At 44.6% G+C, this 22,119-nt stretch overlaps 2 protein-coding genes across 10 annotated transcripts in view; one reads left to right on the top strand and one right to left on the bottom strand.

The window, feature by feature from the left end:
- Positions 1-1,703: 1,703 nt before the first annotated feature.
- On the top strand, positions 1,704-18,941 carry CCDC83 (coiled-coil domain containing 83). Of its 2 annotated transcripts, XM_081197434.1 has the most exons (11): positions 1,844-1,966; positions 3,258-3,405; positions 6,827-6,911; positions 8,604-8,772; positions 8,891-9,058; positions 9,265-9,356; positions 9,606-9,674; positions 12,482-12,603; positions 15,072-15,139; positions 17,694-17,872; positions 18,555-18,941. In XM_081197434.1, the coding sequence occupies exons 2-11, from the start codon at positions 3,287-3,289 to the stop codon at positions 18,729-18,731; spliced, it is 1,248 nt and encodes a 415-aa protein (XP_081053560.1). In that variant the 5' UTR covers positions 1,844-1,966; positions 3,258-3,286; the 3' UTR covers positions 18,732-18,941. The 2 variants fall into 2 exon arrangements, with proteins under 2 accessions (XP_081053559.1, XP_081053560.1); XM_081197433.1 differs by lacking the exon at positions 1,844-1,966 and adding an exon at positions 1,704-1,837 and having other exon boundaries at positions 17,694-18,766.
- A 1,554-nt stretch (positions 18,942-20,495) lies between these two features.
- Positions 20,496-22,119, bottom strand: part of PICALM (phosphatidylinositol binding clathrin assembly protein) — a 64,646-nt gene continuing 63,022 nt past the window's right edge. For all 8 annotated transcript variants that reach the window (XM_081197361.1, XM_081197364.1, XM_081197358.1 and 5 more), the window contains one exon: positions 20,496-22,104. Coding sequence is in view for 3 of the 8 variants with exons in the window: in XM_081197360.1 (XP_081053486.1) it covers positions 22,090-22,104 (15 nt within the window). In the remaining 5 variants the exon portion in view is untranslated. The remainder of the gene's footprint in view (positions 22,105-22,119) is intronic.

Genomic DNA, 22,119 nt, shown 5'->3' with positions numbered 1-22,119 from the left:
GCGGGCTATAAATAAATTATTATTACTGTATTAATAATAATAATAATAATAATAATAATAATAATAATAATAATAATAATAATTGTGATTCCATCAGCTGATGAATAGGGGCATCAGACAAAGATGTTTGCATTGAAACTGCTGCTACAATAGAAGGGAAATGTGCCAGGTTAGCTGAAGCATTGATGCAAACCACTTTGTGCTACTGATCCCTGCAGGAGACAGGTGTGAGCTCACCACCCAGAAACCGATGGGTGGTGAGTTCAAGCCCACCGGATCCACCGAGTGACCAAGTTCCCTATGGAGAATTCAACTGTGCACCCAACTCCTGCAGAAAGGAAGCTCGAACTCGCCACCCGTCACTTTGCCACCCACAAACCAGAAACTATCAAAACCTTTAATCAAATAGCAGGAGAAGTTCCGGCTGCACAGTAGCAGCTTGCAAAAAAATAAAAAAATAAAATTACTTGACTGGAAAAGAACAGGATGTAGACTCCGCCACCACTATTCTAAAGCAATGAGATAAGAACGAAAATAACAAAACAGACCATATTTGACAAGCCTCCCAGGAGTTGATTAGTTTAAATTTGCTTTCGTTTTGATGGTTTTAATTGGCAGTTGTTTCATTTCGCATTTGTAATGCTTGTGGATTTGAGGCGGTGAGACACAAAAATTAAAATTAAAATTTATGAAGGCAAGCATGAGGGTTTGCTACATGTCTGAGGGTCAGGCTATTCTCATGAGTATAGCGGTAAGAAGAAGAAAAAGTGGTAACAAGCCTCTGTTACAGTTTTTAGTGTTGAACCATGACCAGAGAGACCTGGGTTCAAACCCTCCCGCAGCTATGAATTTGGAGGGTTACTTGAAGCAGCTACTGTTAAGTTGTGGGTGAACATATCAGACGACATGGCAATTCTTCAAATAGCTCTTGTTTATTCAGAGGCCAGAACAGAACTGAACTGAAGGACTCAGTCAGCCTGCTTATATAGAGCTCCAGTACAACGTAACTGTAGCAACTTTCTAAAACTATCCAATCACTGAACGTCACTTTCGATCCTTCATTTGCATAACTATCTACAGTATCCCCCTGCTGGCCCAGGATGAGAACTTCAGTACATAACAGCTACCATCTCCCAACATCACCCAACTTGTTGGTTTGTTGTGTTGATAAAATGGAGGTTTGGGGGGCGGAGAAAGATCTTAGAGAAAGGGTATGACAAAAACACAGCAAGTAATATGCCTTTATATGAATTTTTTATGTTGTGCACAGCTCTGGGATCTACAAAGTGTGGCATGCACATTAAACAAACAAACAAATGACAAACAGGTAAAAACCATTCAATTTAAACCAGTGCAGTTCTTAAGTCTCTTAATCCCCGCCTGTCATTTCCTAATTGCTTCACAGCAGAACAAGTCAGAATAAGGCCAGGAATAACAGGCAGATGACTAAGAGGCTGGCGTCCTGTAACAGGCAAACACAGCCCTACAAAATGCTGTTTTTTATTTCTTAAAATCTTTATCACAACGCTGATTTCTAAGGCTTTCCCCCTGTCCTTTGCGCTGCCTTGAATGTTTGCCTTTTCCACGTGGAGGTTCCTCAATGAAGCACAAGAGGGAGATGTTTCCCCATTTATAATTTTTTTTACAACAAAAAAAATTACCAAGGACTTTTCTCTGAATGAAAAAAGGAGGAGGAAACAATTAATCAATGGGGAGGTCTGTGGGCGGCCATACTGATGCGGTTACCATGGTGACCGGGAGAGTTTATGTCTGGAACCAACCAGGAGGCAGCAGCCGGTAATAGACTCTGCCTACCAGCCCCCAGGAGAAAAATAGGGTAAGGATTCTGCCCTGCGCGGGGGTAGGGGGGGTGGGAAGCTCCCCCAGGGACACCCCTGAAGGGAATGACGCAATCCTGATGTTGAGACACCTGTGCATTGGGGCATCCCCTGCAACTGAGCTATAGGTACCAGTCTTGCTCTCACCTGTGCAAAGTTTTTGTTCTATTGCGCATCTGGTTTCAAATCCTAGGCTGAGTTGGGAACGGCTGTCTTACGCACCTTATCAATGAGCCCTTTGGGTTGCTTTTAAACCCCTGGCTTCATGGTTGGGCCACCCCCCCAAAAAAAAACACTTTTCTTTTCTTTTACTCAAGCCTTTGAACTCAGATGTCTTGGAGGAACTGCGAAAAAGACTCGCAGAATCGAAAGTGGAGACTCTGTGTACTTTCCCTTTTCTGTTTATTTTGCAACACAGGAAAATCTTCAATTAAAAACTTTTTAAAAATGTCTTGGAGGAGCGGAAGTTTCATATATATATATATATATATAAAACATTTTATATATATATATATATATATATATATGCAGGTTTTGGTGTCTTCGGGTGTCTTCCCGTGTAAGAGTTGGGGTGTCTAGGCGACGTTTCGACGAGGTCTCACTCGTCATCTTCAGGCTGGTGCTTTCGGCTTCTTGTTACTGGAACAGAGCAGGATCTCAGTGTTTGAGTTCCTATAAATACTGTTGAGGGGGTGTGGTGTATAGCCTCAAACGTTCTGGGCAGAGAGGAAGTTTCCAGGTTAGTGTGCCTTTTCTTCTTTTGTTCATTAATTACTTGAGGGATATCTTGAGTGATTTCTTGAGTGATATTCTGAGTACCACTTAGGAGGGTCATTAGGTGTGGATTAGTTGCTAAAGCTTTCGTGTCTTGACCTCTTGAGCTTGTGAAGGGTTTTTTTTTCTGAGAAGATGGCTGTACTGCACTTAGTTGTGCTCTGGCTTGGCTTCGTGTATAGGGGCGAGCTGTGGTTTTGTGCCCTGTGCCAGCCAGATCTGTGTAGGGATTGCAGGGGGGTGCAGCATCCGGAGGTGCCACTATGGTTTGGCTACTGGATGGTGTCTGTAATTTATCTGTGGAGAGGGTCTGGGTTTGGGTCTGGTGTGGTTGCAACTAATCCACACCTAATGACCCTCCTTTCTATGGGAAAGCGTGCCTTGGTTTTGGAACGCTTTGGTTTTGGAACAAACTTCCGGAACGGATTAAGTCTGCAAACCAAGGTACCACTGTGCTCTCATTTTCCCACTCATATTGAAATACTGCCCCTCAATGAGGCCAAACTTAGATTCACAAAATGTGTACCCCTGCACTGGTGCTGTGACTGCAGAATGCATGCAACGGTTTCAGAACAAAATAAGAACAGAGAAAACAAGAGAAAACCTTTCTATGCTGTCCTGATCTGTTTTCATTGCTTCCCCAAGGTCTCGTACAGTCTCTGAAGACTTAAACCATGGCGAAAGACAAGAAAAAGAAGGAGAAGAAGGAGAAGAAGGGGAAGAGGAAACAGCCCTTAGGACACATGTCCAAAGAGCCTCGAGTTTATTTTCCAGAAGCTCTGCTAGAGTATCAGTAGGTATTGTCGTTGCTTGTTGGCACCCAACTGTCTTGAGAAGCAAAGGAGTATGCCCCTTGGGCTGAAGTTGAACCACTGTTGTTAACAGCACCAAAGTGACCTCCCTGGGGGGCAAGCAGTGCCAGATTTACGTATAAGCTAAACAAGCTATAGCTTAGGGCCCCACTCTCTTGGGGCCCCAAAAAATTTAAAGGAAAAAAAAAACAGGACGTACATTTTCAAAATATAAGATATAAAACAAATAAAATAAAACCTACATACAGTGTCAGATGGCAGTGGTGGTTGCTCGTGAGTAACCAGTCAGGACTCAGACCTGTCTTTTACAGGTTTCATTTGGGTGCAAAACTATTTACAGTGCAGAGCCACAAGTTCACGTCTGCCTCAGTCGCTAGCAGAATCCGGGAGTGGTCGTTTCTGGGTCCTCCCCCAACATAAGAGCTTCGTCGCCCCCAGCCTTTTCCTTTCTTCTTTGTGTTTTACACCTCTGGGCAGGGTGGGCGACGGAAGAGGCGTGCTTCCCTCTTGTCCAGCTTGGCCAGGAGCGGTGCTGACAGTGGCGTAGTGTGGGTTGTCAGCACCCGGGGCAAGGCAAGTAATTTGTGCCCCCTAACCCATGGATTTGCGCACCCTAACCCGTGGATTTGCGCACCCTAACCCTAACCCCCAGATGTTGCACCCGGTGCGGCCGGCCCCCCCTGTACCCCCCACGCTACGCCACTGGGTGCTGAGGCTCCTAGCAGCATCCTCTGGTCCTTTTCCCTTCTTCCCCACTGGAGGTGTGGCTTTCCTCACCACAGGAAGAGGAACTGCTTCGCAAGATTTTCGGAGGTTCCCTGTAACCCAACTGCTCCTCTGTTTCCCCACCCTGTTCCGATGGCAGTACCCTGACATCCAGCCAACAGTGTCTTGTGTTGTGTAGGCTTCTATGATGTAAGCAATGGGCCCCGCCTGCTAGCCTGCTCCCTAAAATATCACTGGTTTGCTCATTTCTATATGAAGGTTGCCTACATTCTGCATGGACGGGTTGTATGGCAACATGTGCAAATGGCTTTAGATACCTATTACGTCCATAAATTACCATATAGCATATATTCAACACAAAAAAACAGCAACAATTTGTTGTTGACAAAGGACAGCTGTACATATAAAAGGCCTCATTACCTTCAGCAGCTTAGGGCCTCACCAAACCTAAATCCGGCCCTGGGCGCAAGCCTGGAGATCATGGGCTGGCCTGATGACAAGACCCCTCTTGATGTGACACAAAGGAAAGCAGAGCAAAACATTTGGCACCAGCCGGGCTGCAGAAGTTGCTGGAAGGAGGCGTACAAGGTGCCATCCAACTGTCTTAGGGATTCCACTCTGGATTTGTGTAGGGTTTCCTCCTTAGCAGGGTGGGTTATTTGTGGGGCCTGCCTGGTGTTTTTACATGAGTAGAATGTGGCCTTTTATTTAAAATGCATCTCTGGGTTATTTGTGGGGCATAGGAATTTGCAGTGGCGTAGCGTGGGGGGTGCAGGGGGGGGCCGGCCACACCGGGCGCAACATCTGGGGGTTAGGGTTAGGGGGCGCAAATCCACGGGTTAGGGGGCGCAAATTACTTGCCTTGCCCCGGGTGCTGACAACCCATGCTACGCCACTGGGAATTTGTTCATTACCCCCCCAAATATAGTCTGGCCCCCACAAGATCTGAGGGACAGTGGACCAGGCCGTGGCTGAAAAAGGTTGCTGACCCCAACTCTACACCATGTGCAGAAACCACTTTCTTGACTGTTGAACCAACCCACTATTAGTCTCCTCCCTGCATGTGATCAGTATGTATAGTAAATTAAGAACCTCACTTTAGGAACATCTGGGGGGCTACTGGCTCCTCTGCCTTATTGTACACTTGTGGGTAGTAGGACTTTCCCTCCCCCCATCATAAGAAGAGTCTGCTGGATCAGCCATTGGCCTATCTAGTCCAACATCTTTTTCTCCCTGGGGCCAACCAGATGTCTGCCCCCCCTGTGATTCTCATCAGCAATGTCTAGGCAATACAATGACCATGGACATATGCAATAGACAATCTTTTATAGAATTCCTTCAAACCATAACAAGTGACTACATTATTACATGAGCACTGTTCCACAGCATTTGATATTTCCATTTACATACATTCATTCAAAATAAGATGGGTTTATGAAGCAATTCTATATCCTCCCACCACGCTGACAAAGAATTTTACGAAACAGTAGTCCATATCCGGAATCACTGTTCAGAGTTGGACATCATATTTGCTGAATACACAAAGCTTCACAGCTTGTCTTTCATCGTGCAAAGCCTGGTACCTCGCTTCATTTAAAGATTTTCAGAGACTTTGAGACTAAAGATTTCATTTTGGACTTGTTATGGTTTGAAGGAATTCTATAAAAGATTGTCTATTGCATATGGACATGGTCATTGTGTTGCCTAGACATTGCTGACATTCTCTTTGCAACACAGGGGTTTGTTTGGTTACTTACCCCTGTGATTCTCAGCAACTGATAGAGGAATACTCAGGGGCAGACTTTGGTCTTTCACATTTCAGCGGTGCCCTGTGCAAGGCCAGAATTCTGTGACCCCCCCCCCCACCTGCCTCTTGCCTTCCATTCTGCTCAATTCACTATGTCGTAGTTGTGACACCCTAGGCTTGGTGCCCGGTGGGTTGGAACCTATCGCCGCACTGCCCTAAATCTGCCTCTGGCACGATGCCTCTCACACCAGAAGCAGAACACAGCTGCCACAGTAAATTTGGCATGGAGAATCTGAAATAATAATAATAATAATAATAATAATAATAATAATAATAATAATAATATATTTATACCCCAACCATCTGGCTGGTTTTCCCCAGCCACTCTGGGCGGCTCCCAACATAATATTATAAACACGATAAAACAGCAAACATTAAAACCTTCCCTAAACAGGGCTGCCTTCAGATGTCTTCTAAAAGTTAGATAGTTGTTTATTTCCTTGATATCTGGTGGGAGGGCATTCCACAAGACGGGTGCCACCACCGAGAAGGCCTTCTGCCTGGTTCCCTGCAACCTCACTTCTCACAGGGAGGGAACCGCCAGAAGGCCCTCGGAGCTGGACCTCAGTGTGAAAGATATAATGTCGTCACATTTCAGGAATAAAACCTGTGATGAATGCAAGTACAAGAGCAGTCTGGCTTCCTGCGGTGTCTAGAAACTTACATATTCCATGCTTTCGGATACATGAATTTGTGTCTTAACACTTCTTTTAAACTGAAGGGTATTTAAAAATAAAATAAAATAAAATATAGTGCACAAATATTTGAATGTTGAATTTATTTGTATCCTGCTTTTTCTCGAAGAGGCTCGGGTAGCATATTTTCTTGGTAGCACCGTCACTTATCCTCTGCATTTTAATTATCTTCAGAATTCAGATAAAGGAAGAGATCATCGATGAGCTTCTTTTTGAAATAAAAAACTTGGAAGCGCAGAATGACCGAAACAAAGAAAGGGTAAGTAAACATATGCTTCTGTTTTGATTTGGGGGAGGGAGCACAGCTCAGCTTTGCATGCAAGTGGGATGCTAGGTTCAACCCCAGTTGGTTTATTCACATGCATAGATAATTTTCTTTGTATGCTGCCTCCTCCACAATTCAAACCATGCCCAAGACGGCTTACAACATGCAAAAAATACACACCTGCAACAGAAGTAGTAATAAAATTTCAAAAGATTTAAAAAATGCATAACTGAACTGAACAACTTCTGCATACAACAAGGTCTAAAATAAAGATTCAAAAAACCAACATCAGCAACTCCCCGCAACAACCCCCCAGCCAGAGAGTCTGCTCAGCAGCCTCCACATTTGTAGCTGGAGTCAGTCCAGGCCAGTTGGAAAAAGGCCTGCAAGGCAGGGAGCTGGTCTTCCAGGAATCATAGGTAAGACAGCATCTGCAGTTCAAAGGATCAGGTAGATTAGGAGATGGGAAACAGTGCTAGTTCCAGGATTAGGAGGAAGAGGGGCTCTGCCCATACGGTTTGGGGGGGCTCCTTGTCCTCGCTGTTGCCTGTTTACTTGCCCTCTCTCTTTGGAAGAAAAGAAGCTTCCTTATAGCAAATCACATCATTGGTCCATTTAGCTCAGGCACCCCCAAACTCGACCCTCCAGATGTTTTGGGACTACAATTCCCATCATCCCTGACCACTGGCCCTGTTAGCTAGGGATGATGGGAGTTGTACTCCAAAAACATCTGGAGGGCTGAGTTTGGGGGTGCCTGATCTAGCTCAATACTGTCTAAAGGGAAGGGGGCTGGAGAGGTCTAAGTGGGTGCTGTATATTATTATTATTATTATTATTATTATTATTATTATTATTATTATTATTATTTGTAGCTCAGGTGTGGGGAAACTTTGGTCCCCCTGATGTTGCAGAACTACAATTCCCATCATTGCTGGCCATTACCCATGCTTGCTGTGGCTGATGGGAGACGCAGTTCAGCAGCATATGGAGAGAAATAGGTTCCCTATGCCTGGTGTAGTTACTAGCAAGTTTGGAAGCTACTTGGGAACCAAAATAGGGGATAAAAATCCCTACTCTAATTTCTTTGGTAATGTTGTTAGACAGGCGATGGACTCAGGGAAATGACATGCATGTATATAAGTAGATCTGTTGCATGCAATAGAATGATAGAGATCCATCAATTTATTTCCACTGGATTAGTCTGACAATTGTCACCATTGCAGGAGGCGGACAGGGGTGGGGGTGGGGTATGTTGGTTTATTGTGAATTGCTTTTTTGGATATTCGATTCTGCAATTTTTTGCTTCCGTTTGCAATTTATACCCCACCTTCCCATAATGTATTCCGATATACAGTGGTGCCTCGGTTTAAGAACAGCCCGGTTTAAGAATGCTTTGGTTTACAAACTCCACAAAACCGGAAACAGTGTCCCGGTTTGAGAACTTTACCTCGGTCTAAGAACGGAAGTCGGACGGTGGAAAGGCACCGGCGGCCGGAGGCCTCATTAGGGAAAGCACGCCTCGGTTTAAGAACAAATTCGGTTATAGAAAGGGACTTCTGGAACGGATTTAGTTCATAAACCAAGGTACCACTGGATGTTGCTTCGCTAGCCAGCTTGACCATCCCAAAGAAAAAGCATGATTAAAGTGAAACAAGTAACATTTTTTCAAAAAACTTTTCCCCTCAGAATCAGCAGCTAAAGAACGAACAGACTTCGCACATCCGAGCACTCCTAGCCGCCCTGAAGGAGCAGGAAGAGGCGTTGGCGAAAGTTGAAGTTGTTACCAGAGACGATGTAGAAAAAGCAATGAAGGAGAAGTGGCAGTATGTTAGGGATCAGGAAAAACTTATTAAAGGTGAGCTGGCGCTGAAATCCCTCAGTTGCTAGCTCAAATCCCAGGGGGAGATGATCATTTCTCATTAGCAATTTGGGTAAGCAAAGGCCGTCACTCTGAACACGGCCTTTTTTTCCAGACATGCGGTGCCAGATACATTACCTCGAACAAAAACTCGTTCAAAAGCAAGCCGAAGTGGATTACTGGCTGGCGTACAAAAACGTCGGGAGCGCCGAACACGCCAAGCAGATTGAGTGCCTGGAACAGGACATCCAGAAGCTGAAGGAAGACCTTGAGGAAATGACTGGTGAGTTGACCTGGGCTTGTACTTAAACCAGAGACCGAAGACCAGAGATGTTGGCCCAGACGCCAAGAACTAGAAATAATTATCGTTTCCAGCGTGCGCGTAAAGGAACACGTATTTCAGTCTCTTCTAAAACGTATTCCCCATTTTCTGCTTTGCCTTTCTCTTTTCTGATGGCCGGAGTTGTCTTCTTGTTTTCACCCCTAAAGAGTTTTTTAGGATTTCCCTGGAAGAGACAAAGGAAAGAACCGACAGATACATGCTGAAGCAAATGGAGCTGAAGAAAGAATGGGCGCTTGAGGTACTGATACGGCTTTGCAGTTCTAGTCTTTTGATCATTATGGGCATGATCTAAGCACTTTCTTTTTTTCTTTTTCTTTTTAAATGGGAAAGCGAAAAAGAAATGTAAAAATAGATATATAGAAGGAAGTTTTGTGTTTTTATTGCTCAAAGTTTTGGATGTTCTTCTGTGGGTATCCTGTCTAAACTATCACTTCCTTCAATGCAAAGGTTCCAGCTTCAGCTGCGATTTCACGCTTTCTTTCCTCAGAATGCTGTCAAGCATATCGACAAGACCAGCTGCCGGGAGATTAAAGAATACGAGTGGTTGAAGGAGGAGGTAAACATATCTGGAAGTGTAATCTGGATTTCCAAGGAGAGGCACTGCCAATCAGTGTGGACAGTATTGAACTAGATGGACCGATTTTCTCCCACTGCTTCCTAGACAGGGAAGGGTGGTGGGTGGTCAGAGGTGGAACATACAGTTTGACTCCCTGACACCCACAGTTCAAAGGATATTGGGTGGAAATAATAATAATAATAATAATAATAATAATAATAATAATAATAATAATAATAATAATAATAATATAACAATAAATTAAATTTGTATACCGACATTCATTCATAGAGCTCGGGGCAGTTCGCAGCATGTTGTTTAGTCGTTTAGTCGTGTCCGACTCTTCGTGACTCCATGGACCAGAGCACGCCAGGCACCCCTGTCTTCCACTGCCTCCCGCAGTTTGGTCAGACTCATGTTTGTCGCTTCAAGAACATTGTCCAACCATCTCGTCCTCTGTCGTCCCCTTCTCCTTCTGCCCTCCATCTTTCCCAACATCAGGGTCTTTTCCACGAAGTCTTCTCTTCTCATGAGGTGGCCAAAGTATTGGAGCCTCAGCGTCACGATCTGTCCTTCCAGTGAGCACCCAGGGCTAATTTCCTTAAGAATGGATGCGTTTGATCTTCTTGCAGTCCATGGGACTCTCAAGAGTCTCCTCCAGCACCATAATTCAAAAGCATCGATTCTTTGGCGATCAGCCTTCTTTATGGTCCAGCTCTCACTTCCATACATTACTACTGGGAAAACCATGGCTTTAACTATACGGACCTTTGTTGGCAAGGTGATGTCTCTGCTTTTTAAGATGCTGTCTAGGTTTACCATCGCCTTTCTCCCAAGGAGCAGGCGTCTTTTAATTTCGTAACTGCTGTCACCATCTGCAGTGATCATGGAATCCAAGAAAGTACAATCTCTCACTGCCTCCAATTCTTCCCCTTCTATTTGCCAGGAAGTGATGGGACCAGTGGCCATGATCTTCGTTTTTTTGATGTTGAGCTTCAGACCATATTTTGCGCTCTCCTCTTTCACCCTCATTAAAAGGTTCTTTAATTCCTCCTCACTTTCCGCCATCAAGGTTGTGTCATCTGCATATCTGAGGTTGTTGATATTTCTTCTGGCGATCTTAATTCCAGCTTGGGATTCATCCAGCCCAGCCTTTTGCATTATGAATTCTGCATATAAGTTAAATAAGCAGGGAGACAATATACAGCCTTGCCGTACTCCTTTCCCAATTTTGAACCAATCAGTTGTTCCATATCCAGTTCTAACTGTAGCTTCTTGTCCCACATAGAGATTTCTCAGGAGACAGATGAGGTGATCAGGCACTCCCATTTCTTTAAGAACTTGCCATAGTTTGCTGTGGTCGACACAGTCAAAGGCTTTTGCATAGTCAATGAAGCAGAAGTAGATGTCTTTCTGGAACTCTCTAGCTTTCTCCATAATCCAGCGCATGTTTGCAATTTGGTCTCTGGTTCCTCTGCCCTTTCGAAATCCAGCTTGCACTTCTGGGAGTTCTGGGTCCACATACTGCTTAAGCCTGCCTTGTAGAATTTTAAGTATAACCTTGCTAGCGTGTGAAATGAGTGCAATTGTGCGGTAGTTGGAGCATTCTTTGGCACTGCCCTTCTTAGGGATTGGGATATAGACGGATCTTCTCCAATCCTCTGGCCACTGCTGAGTTTTCCAAATTTGCTGGCATATTGAGTGTAGCACCTTAACAGCATCATCATTTAAAATTTTAAATAGTTCAGCTGGAATATCATCACTTCCACTGGCCTTGTTATTAGCAGTGCTTTCTAAGGCCCATTTGACTTCACTCTCCAGGATGTCTGGCTCAAGGTCAGCAACCACACTGACCTTCGCAGCATAGAATTATAATATAAAAACCACAAAATACATAGTAAAGAAAGAGAGTAACCAAAAAACAATAATGTCCACATGTCACATTTAAAAGGGCATCGGATGTCAATCAGCCAAAGGCAGAGTTGAAGAGGAACGTTTTTGCCTAGCGCCCAAAGGTCTACAATAAAGGCGCCATCCAAACTTCCCTGGGGGAGCCACTGCAGAAAAGACCCTGCTCTTATGTTGCCACCCTCCGGACCTCACGTGAAGGTGGCACACGAAGAAGGGCCTCAGATGATGAATGCAGAGTCTGGGACAGTTTATATGGGGAGACACAGTCCTTGAGGAACTGTGGTCCTTAGCTATTTTAGGGCTTTATAGGTCAAAGCCAGCACTTTGAATTGGGCCCGAAAACTCATTGGCAGCCAATGCAGTCGGGCCAGGATCGGTGTACAGTGGTACCTCGGGTTACAGACGCTTCAGGTTACAGACTCTGCTATCCCAGAAATAGTACCTCTGGTTAAGAACTTTGCTTCAAGATGAGAACAGAAATTGTGCTCCGGCGGCAGCGGGAGGCCCCATTAGCTAAAGTGGTGCTTCAGGTTAAGAACAGTTTCAGGTTAAGAACGGACCTCCAGAACGAATTAAGTTCTTAACCCACGGTACCATTGTAATATGCTCAAACTCTTTTGCCCCTGACCACCAGATTCTGCACCAGCTGAAGCTTCTGAACCGCCTTCAGAGGCAGCCCCACGTATAACGCATTGCAGTAATCCAACCTAGAGGTTACCAGATCATAGACAACAGAAGTTAGGCTGTCTCTGTCCAGGTAGGGACACAGCTGGGCCACCTGCAGAAGTGAGCTGCTTCCAGTTTGAATGCCTAGCATAGGGCTGTCTCGGTGGGCCAACGGTCTGGTTTGGCAGAAGGCAAAGGACTTCAACACAGGGTTTCATATCTCGCGGCAGGTGGCAGGGTACAAAAAGGAAGTGAGCGATTTGGAAGCCTCGGTCCACGAACTGGAGAAGGAGAACATCTACCTCATCAACAAACTCTTTGAGCGTAGGATGCAGTTCCTTAAAGTTCCCAGGTAAAGGTGTTCTCCTAGCATTGCACAAACACTGATGAGGCACAGGAGCTAAAGAGTTGACTTGACTCTTTGCCCCTTGAGCAAACTACAGTATGCCAAACAGTTTTTTAAAAAAAATTAAATAAATAAAAATCCTGATGTTTTATTATTTACTAAAACACATACAGTGGTACCTTGGTTCTCAGACTTAATCCATTCTGGAAGTCTGTTCGAAAACCAAAGCGTCCCAAAACCAAGACGCGCTTTCCCATAGAAACTAATGCAAAATGGATTAATCTGTTCCAGACTTTTAAAAACAACCCCTAAAACAGCAATTTAACATGAATGTTACTATCTAATGAGACCATTGATCCATAAAATGAAAGCAATAATCAATGTACTGTACTATAAAATAAATAAGACAGTATTGTAGATGATAAAAATTAAAATTCATTCTTTTTCTTACCTGCACTGAAGATAGTCATTGTTTGGATAGGCGGCTTTTATCCATTTCCGCAGTCACACAATCAATCAATCAATCAATCAATCAGTAGCTGAACTGGATTCCACACACTCACAAAAACAAATTAACTGAAAAAGCCTCAAAAACGCAAAATAAATAGCAAAAACAAAAGCGCCAAACTTAATCCATTCCAGGAGTCCGTTTGATTTCTGAAATGTTTGAAAACCAAGGCGCAGCTTCTGATTGGTGCAGGTGCCCTGGAAACAATAGCCAACAGCCGCATTGGACAATTGGCTTCTGAAAAACGTTTGAAAACTGGAACACTCACTTCCAGGTTTTTGGTGCTTGAGAACCAAGGCGTTTGAGAACCAGCGTACCACTTACCAGTGCTTCTCTGACAGGCACTGTCTCTATTGTCTTTTCCGCACCTGTTGGAGACATTCAAGCCGATTTCCTAGTCTATACATACCTGTACTGGATTTGAAATTGTTTTTCAATTGGCGCTATTATTGCTCTTTTGCTGCAAAATTGCATCGAGACATTTAATGGGAAGCGATTGACAAATCGAATAAACAAACAAATGCGCACACAAACAGCTAAATATAAAGCTGTAAGCCACTTGATAATTACGAAGAAAAATATCCTTCAGAGGAGCAGCATTGGCATGGAGAGGACAGAATTAACAAGCTGCAGCTCTTCTCTTTCACATTAATTTTGAATAAACGAGTCGTCTCCCCTAATCAGTAATTTGGACGAGTAGCTATCATTGCCACGCTGACTGGAGTCGCTGCAAATTGCTCTTGGCAAGGAAAGAAAAGTCCTACCCGCTTTCATTGCTGACTAACCATCCCAATTGTGAAACAAAAGGCATTTTAAATGGTAAATTAATGAAGGCAAGGGGGCACGATTCCCACTCACCCACCCAATCCTGCTTAGTTTGGCTACGCAAGTCACTTCCTTTTGGGGAACTGGCATGCTCAGCCAACGCGACATGATTTAACTGGTGCATGGGCCACACAGAGCAGGCCTTATAACCTTCCCACTCATCAGCTAATGAATCAGGAAGAGTTTTGCAGTGAAGCTCCTCCTAAAACGCAGGAGAAAACACTTCATTTCTGCAAGCCCCATAATGATTAGAACCTCGCTGCTAAAACTTAGGTTCCCCCCCTTCTGCTTCAGCAAGGTGCTTTGAAGTCCCGACTTGGGGACTTCAAGGTGGCCAAATCATGTGGTGTCGTTGTGACATCAGGTGGACGACTCCAGCCACCTGCCAAATTTGGTCCACATGGCCAATCCTGATGAAGATTTGAGCCGGGGAACCAAAAAGGTACCTGATCCTTGCCTTCGAAGGTGAGAGGGTGTTGTTCAGTAGCAGAACGTATGCTTTCATGCAAAAGGTCCCATGTTCAATGGCCTTATTGTAGTTTTATTCACTGCCTTCGTTTATTTCTATGAAAGCGCAGTTTATAAGTATTTAAAGAAAAATATGAACGTTAACAGGAGCTCAGGGCATGCATGGGAATAATTCCAGTGGCAACAACTTGAGTATGCACTTTAAAGATGTGCCACCGTTCTATGTTACAAGAGAAGACAGAATTTCATGTTGGGATACTGACAGGGAGATAAAGTCCATCATGGCCCCAAGCCGTCTGCCGGACGTCCATCAATCTCCCGTAGGAACGCAGTATCATCGATTAGCAACATGAGTTTCTAGAAAATAACTTGCCACATTCCAGAGCTCATGCACACTCTTATCAGCAGATAATGCACAGCCAAAAGTCGCACTCAGGAGAGCATTATTTACAAACTTTATTCAGCGTTGATCAGAACAGAGAAAGACATGAATGCCTGCGTCAGTGTCTCAGACAGAGAGAGAAAAAACGAAAGCAATAGCAAACATAAACATCCTGTGAACAGGAAATACGCAGGCCGTGACACAAACATCCTGCTCCCTTTTAAGGTGGAACGGAAATATCCTAACATTTCAAACTTTTTGATGTTGCTTCTTCTCCTTTTAATTTTCCAGAAAGTTATTTCTTACCCAGGGAGCTGGCCTGCAGATGCTTGGAGACAAGGAATATCTTGGCCTTTCTGGTAATCCCCTTTCTATTGAGTTCATTGTAATAGTGATGCAGACGTTACAGCGTTGCCTCCCTAAGAAATGGCCCTCACAGCCCTGTGATAGTTTCTCGGTGAGAAATATCCCACTGTAGACATCCTGGAAGCTGGTGTAACTGGAAAGCTAGAAAGTTGGGACTTAAGAACCAACTCTGCCATGCTCTGCCTCACTTGTGAAGGGGAACTCAATCCTTACTGTATGGTTAAGTGCTTTTGCCCCTAGCAAGCAAGGGTCAAACAAGTGTGGAAGAAAACTTAATAGTGTGCAAATCCCTACCTGGATAAGGAAAACAAACACACACACACAAAATATGTCCTGTGTGTGTGTGTGTATTGTCTTTCTTCATTCCACTTGCTGTAGGACTGAAGCTGTCCTAAAAATGCAATAATCTTGCCAGCAAGCTTCTCACGGGTGAGAGTGAAATGGGTGTTACCGTATTTGTCGCTGGATAACACGCACCTGACCATAACACGAACATAGTTTTTAGAGGAGGAAAACAAGAAAAAAAAATTCTGAATGAAACAGTGGATGTATCATTTTTGTGCTTGATGCTGTGGCCACAGACATGTGATTTGACGGTGAGTTTGGGGTAGCCCAATGCAAAAATCCTGAGAATCCATGTGGATCTGTGCTTTGTAACCACGTTTTTGTACCATTGCAGCCCCAGGCAACAGTGGGTGCGTGATTTTTTTGGTGCAGGCTATAGCCATGGATATGCTATGTGATCTGGTGGTGAATTTGGGGTGACCCAATGCAAAGATCCTGAGGATCCATGTGCATCCATGCTTTGTAACCACATTTTTGCACCACTGCAGCCCTGTTTTTGCATCAGATCATTGCTATGTGATCTGATGGTGAATTTGGGGTGACCCAATGCGAAGATCCTGAGGATCCATGTGGGTCCATGCTTTGTAACCACGTTTTAAGTGGGGAGGGAAGGAAAAACATAGAAGGGACAAGGAGCACCGAGAGGGGTGTGCGGAGAAGCAGCTGGCTAAGAATGCAGGAGAGGGGTTTTACCGGAGGGAGGAAAGGAAGGCAAAAGTTCCCCCCACGCACCCACCCAAGCCAGCCAGCCAGCTCTCTCTCTCTCTCTCTCTCTCTCTCTCTCTCTCTCCCCCCCCCCCCCACCTGCATGTTGCCTGCGAGTCCCTAGACGCAGCAGCAGTAGCACCGGAGCACGGAGAGGAATTATGGTAGAAGGAAGGACGCTCTGCTTTCCCCTCTGCTTGCCTGGAGGGGAGGGGTTTTCTCTGCTCTTTGTTCCGTTTGAGCAAACACAGTAACGAAACAGAAGAGGGTGGGCAGTAAGACCCTGAGGCAGAATGCAGGAAAGCAACAGCTTTCTCTCTCTGGAGGCTCCAACGCGCACGTGTGGCTGCCTGCAATCAGTTTACCACACCGAGAATGAAGATAAACTGGTAAAATAAGGGGGCTGGGTTAAAGCTAAAGGGAAAACCTCAAAGATCCCTCAAGAACAAGGCAGGGGTTCAGGGCTCCCAAAGCCGAGCTGCAGCCTTAGAAGGGAAAAATGGGGCTTTTGGAGGTGGTTTTTACTGCCCCGCTGCTTCCAATTTTTTAAAAGGCAAATTGCAGAAGATGCAGCAGTCAGTCACTCTCTCACTCACTCCCTCCAAGCACCCACGCTAGCGAACAAACACACGGGCAACCACACACTCACAAAGCACACACACTAGCAAACACACAGTCGCGCTGCAGAGTGGCCAAACCTCCTAGCAAGCACTTCCCTGGCTTCTGCTGACCGCAACGAAGACGACCCTCGAAGAAAATGTGTGATGCACTCGGGCCAGTCATCTCCAGGGACCACACATTCGCTCAATAACACACATAGACATTTCCCCTTACTTTTTAGGAGAAAAAATCTGCGTGTTATAGAGAGGAAAATACGGTATGTTCAGTTTTCACCCCCATCCCTGATAAAACAGCTGATCGCTGCACGGTTAGGCCAAGTGCAGTAGACTGGGCCAGGCAGGCTGTACTATTCTCATTTGGCTGTCAGAAGGAACACGGGTAAATACATCAGCTCAGTTGGTTAGAGCATGTTGCTGATAATGCCAAGGTTCAGTCCCTGTATGGGACAGATCCTGCACTACAGGGGGTTGACCTAGATGCTCCTCAGGGTCCCTTCCAACGCTACAGTCCTATTATTCCATCCAGGTCATGAACAGTGTTGCTAGTTGTGCATTGGTAATAACTGGGGTTTTTTTAAAAATGCCTCGTTAGTCTGGATGGAGGACAGAGGGGGAGAAATTAGCCTACTGTACAAAGGTGTCCAGCTTTGTATCCGGCCCTGCCAGCCCTGGCATATGGCCCTCAGAAGTTTCCCCAGGAAACAATGTGGCCCTCGGACTGAGCTTCCCCACCCACCATTGCATAGCAGAATAAATTTCAAAGCCCAGCAAGCAGTAATAGACAGAATTCCCTCCCCTCCGCCACCGCCATTGTTGCAGCAAAGTTTTATTAACAGGAGTATTGCAGAAAGTGTTTTCCCTCCCCTCGCCTCTGCAGAAGTGGAAGCTGAAAGTACATCATTAGTATCGGAAATGGTTCTCAACGTGGATCAGAGAGACAGACAGGAGGCAGCAGAAAATCTGCTAGATGACAGTTTTGAAGTGATTCAAATGCAAACAGATTCTCTTGGTCAAATTCTCCCCCCTATCCTGTACGAAGACTCAGATGATTTCAAGGCAAGTATCTACTTTCCTCTTCTCTACGTTAGGATTTTAGGTAGAAAGGGTGAGGTAATAATGTGCCCAAAAGATTTGTGCTGACCTGGGCAATTAAAACTGGTTTTTGTTTTTACACACACACACACACACACAGTCCGTTTGAGCCTGATCATGTCCTCAGGAACATAGCTCCTAAAAACGGTCAGGAGTTGACCAGGATATTATTTCCTCCCCTTGTGCATGATCAACAAAGTCCACCCGGAACGCAGAGATCTCACCCTGCACTCTCACTTAAGACATTTTGCAGGGTTGAGGCAGCCAATCTTGAAATTTTGGCACCCCAGGAAATTGGCTAGATGGCCCTTTGTGCCTGGGTGCTCATTTAATTATTGTATCTATAAGTTTGCCTTGCCTCCAAGGAGCCCAAGGCAGCATATATAGTTCTCCCCATCATTTTATTCACAAGCCACCCTGAGGGGTTGGGTCAAGTGGCCCAAGCTTACCCAGTGAGCAAGGATTTGAACAGGAGCTGTTTAGTACTCCTCCAGCAGCAGCCACTACCAGCGTGGCGATTGTGGATTGTTGTTATTTCTATCAGAGATTTGCTTATTCGGTTATGCCATTGTCATTTTAAGATGCAGGAGAGGGCGGAATGTTTTCTACTGGGTAACATGCCAATCTGTGTCCTTCTGAACTCCAGGAGTACAAGGATTTGGGGCCCCTGGCAGTGAAATTGATGACTACAGTGGGCCAGACTATGCCAGTTCACGAGGATGCCAAGGAAATGCCAAGCAGAACAAAGCTTGAAGAAAAATATGACGCCAGCCGGCCTCAGCAGCGCATCACCTACCAGATGATCAAATCCATATTTCATTGAGAGTGAGGAAGGTAGAGGCTACTGCTTTTTTTTTCTTCAAAAATAGGCTTCCGGTTGTTGGAACTCCCCCACCCTTCGTATGACACTTAAATGTTGACTTGCATAGCAAAGATGTTAATATTGGGTACATTTACAAGGGTATGTAGATTGCGTATATTATATTCCCATTCCTCCTGTGCACCAAATACAGGATCTGAATTACTATTGCAAGTGGCCCTGGTTTGATTTTTGCCTTCCGTGAAGGTTTATCTAGTCATTTCATGAAATTTTTATACCGTTCGACTGGAGAAAAATCCTCAGTGCTCCTGGACCCATGAGTCTCACAAGACATGGCGCCAACTTACATTTACCAGTGTTTTCAGGGCCGTCGAAGACCTTCACACGTGTTCTCAGTTCTTACAACCAACCTGCAGGATAGTGGCTTGTTTAAAACCGCCTTGCGAGTTTGTAGAAAGGGGCGAGATCACATCAAATGTAGATCTATATTTTTTTGTTCTGACAAGTTTTTCCAGCGGGATGTGTGCGTCTCTGTCACATGCACCCAATTTGCATTACTGTATTTTAAAACTCAAGTTCTTTATGTTGCTTTGCAACATCTTCAGCATTGTACATCACCTTGGGGTGTGAAGATTAAATGAAACAGTGCCCCCAAGAGTGGAGGGAGAACACAGCCTTATCCCTCAGTTTGCGCAATCTTCTTTTAAAGATATCCATGTTTGTAACTCTCACTACCTCTTGTGGGAGTTAATTTCACAACTTAACTATGTGCTGTGTGAAAATGTTCCTTTTGTCGGCCCTGATTCCACTAGTAGCCAACTTCAGATTGGTTTCTGCTCATCTGGGCTTCTCAGTTGCTTAGCTTCCACCATTCTGGTTAAAAGAAAAACTGCTAGCTAGCACACAACATTTGAGCTGGCTTTTCCTTTCCGCTGGACAATGGGATTTGTGGCTTAAGCAAAGCTCCTTCTACAAAGCGCTGCTCGGCTAAGCTTGGCTGCGCTTTGCTGTAGTTAGGTACCTCGAGAGAGATAGGTTCCATATGAATACAAGGGGAGAGAGAGGACCTCTCAACATCCACAAACAACTTTGGGCATGGTTGAGTGTGTAGAGAAACAGTGTAGGGCTGACCACCTGATTTTTTCAGCTGGCAGGGCTTCGGTCCCAAACTTGTAAGCACAGTCTTAAGCACAAATACTTCTTTTGTGGAAGTTACCATCAAGGCTTGGACACGCAACCTATTTTCAATAGTTCAGGCATCCCTATAGAAGTGGAGGGAGGAATGTTCCCTCTAACATAGAAAAGCACCGTTTGGAGAATTCCAGTCTGGTCTTTTCCCTAATACACAGCCTCAACAGTACCGCCCAGTCAAATTTTATTACCTCAATCTTGACAGGTCATTGGGCATAGCTGAACCAAAAAAAGAAGAAGATGGCACAAGTGTGAAGTTGGCACAATTCAGGCACTCCCCCTTTAATGGCAAATTCACCCACCCCCAAAGGGTTTAATCTGAGCACAGGACTTGATGAAATTGGATTTAGAAGGCTAGCTGAGCCTTAAATGCAAACCATGTTCAGCTGTGTTTAAAAGTTGTCCACATACATCACCACTAATGCAATGAACCAAGTTGCAAAAGCAGCCAAAATGTCAATCTCCACTCACAGTGTTTCGAATCACATTTTACCTTGCAAAATGGCAACAAAAAACCCAAACAGACCTGCCCCCATCCCAACCCACCATTATAGACCTTTATACTATAAACAGAAGTTCTGTGGAAGATGCATTTTATTTGAAAATCCACCTTTTTTTTTTTTTTTGCTAACGTACTTTTAAACATTTTAAACAAAAATAGAATCTGCGGAGACAATGCAGCAAGTATGCTTAATTCATGTACAGAATTGCTTTCATGCCTTTTGACTATCCTTCTTAAGGCCCCAGATGCCACCCAAACTGGTATGATTGTATTTACACAAAGCACCGATCAACAGTGCTGCTTCAAATTCTGCAGAAAAACTAAAAGGGTTCCTACAACATTGAAAGGCCAACCCCACCAGGAAGTTCTCCTGCACAAGCCCCCCACCAGACCGGACTGAATGGAGCTTCTGCTGGGGAACTTGGTGGTTGGGGTTGTGCCCTTTAGTAAAGACACAACTTCTCTTCTGAGTTTTTATTCTATTTCACGATACATGATCATGGAGCTGGCACTAGCAAATAAAGAAGAAAAGATCAAAGGCTTTTTTTCACGTAATACCTCAGAAGTTTTATCGGGGTTTGCTTGGTTTTTGTACAGAGAAGAAGGAAAGTCTTTAAAAATGAAAGCAATTCCTCACATTCATTTTGGAAAGGCCGTACGTCAAGTGTAAGATAAATGACATGCCAAGCACAAAGCAAGGAAAAAAGTTCATCCCAGAAGCACCAACATCTGGTCGAGAAATTCTGTGCTCCTCCCAACCAGTCAGCTATTTTTCTCCCCCCCCCCCACTCCTTGCCAAAATCCTTAACTAATTCCCATGGAGATTGGACAATTGGTGTTTTCAGACCATTGAACGTACTCAGTGCTCTGTGTAGTTTGGGTGCGTTACTGGAGTGAAGATGCACTCTGAATCAGAATAGTTCTCGTGAATAAAAATGGGGAGAGAGGGAGGGAGGGAAGGGAGGAAAAAGAAACTCCAAAAGGGAGACATACTGTATACATCCACGCTCATTTCCTCGCAAAGGAGGCTTTGTGATACATTGTTACTTAAACTGATAATCATAAATAAATACAAACAATAATACATAAAGGAATGTCTATGCAAACGGAATATATAATTCTTTTTTTAAAAAGTTAAAACTTTCCATTATTGAGTCTAACATTTGCGATGACTGCAGAGAGGAAATGGCAGAATTAAAAGGGTGTTTTCGGATTTGATCCCCTAGAGAAAGTCGTTGGAGTTAATGGTAAGAGGATGCCCAGCTCTTCGTTCCAAGCGGCAGTTCCAGGTGCTTGTTGTACCCTTCGTGGCAAAATAAGAGGCTTCCTTTTGTGTGTGTGTGTGTTATTGACGGAGAGTGTTAAAACAGGTGGCGAGTTACTGACATGATTAGAAGTCACCAGGAAGGGGGAGAAAGAAAAACAAAAACAGATCCCACACCAAAATTGTGGCAATTCTTGGTTTTATACCGAGAGTGTTGCGGGGGTTCAAGGCTTCCCTATGTTGTTGGTGCTCCTACTGCTGTCGTGGGGCCTTGTGTGGTTTTACCAGGCCGTTCTAGTGAAGAGGAGAGCTGAGGCATCAGTTCTGATTTGGCTGGAAAGAAGGGTCTGTTGTCGAGCACGGGTCTTTCTGGAACTGTTCCTGTCCCACCCCTTCTGGTATGGTTACATGAATTGTATCTGAGGAGACAAGAA

This window comes from Podarcis bocagei (assembly GCF_964188305.1).
Source record: "Podarcis bocagei genome assembly, chromosome: 6".
Taxonomy (NCBI): Eukaryota; Metazoa; Chordata; class Lepidosauria; order Squamata; family Lacertidae; genus Podarcis; species Podarcis bocagei.
This window is presented reverse-complemented; position numbering and strand designations above follow the sequence as displayed.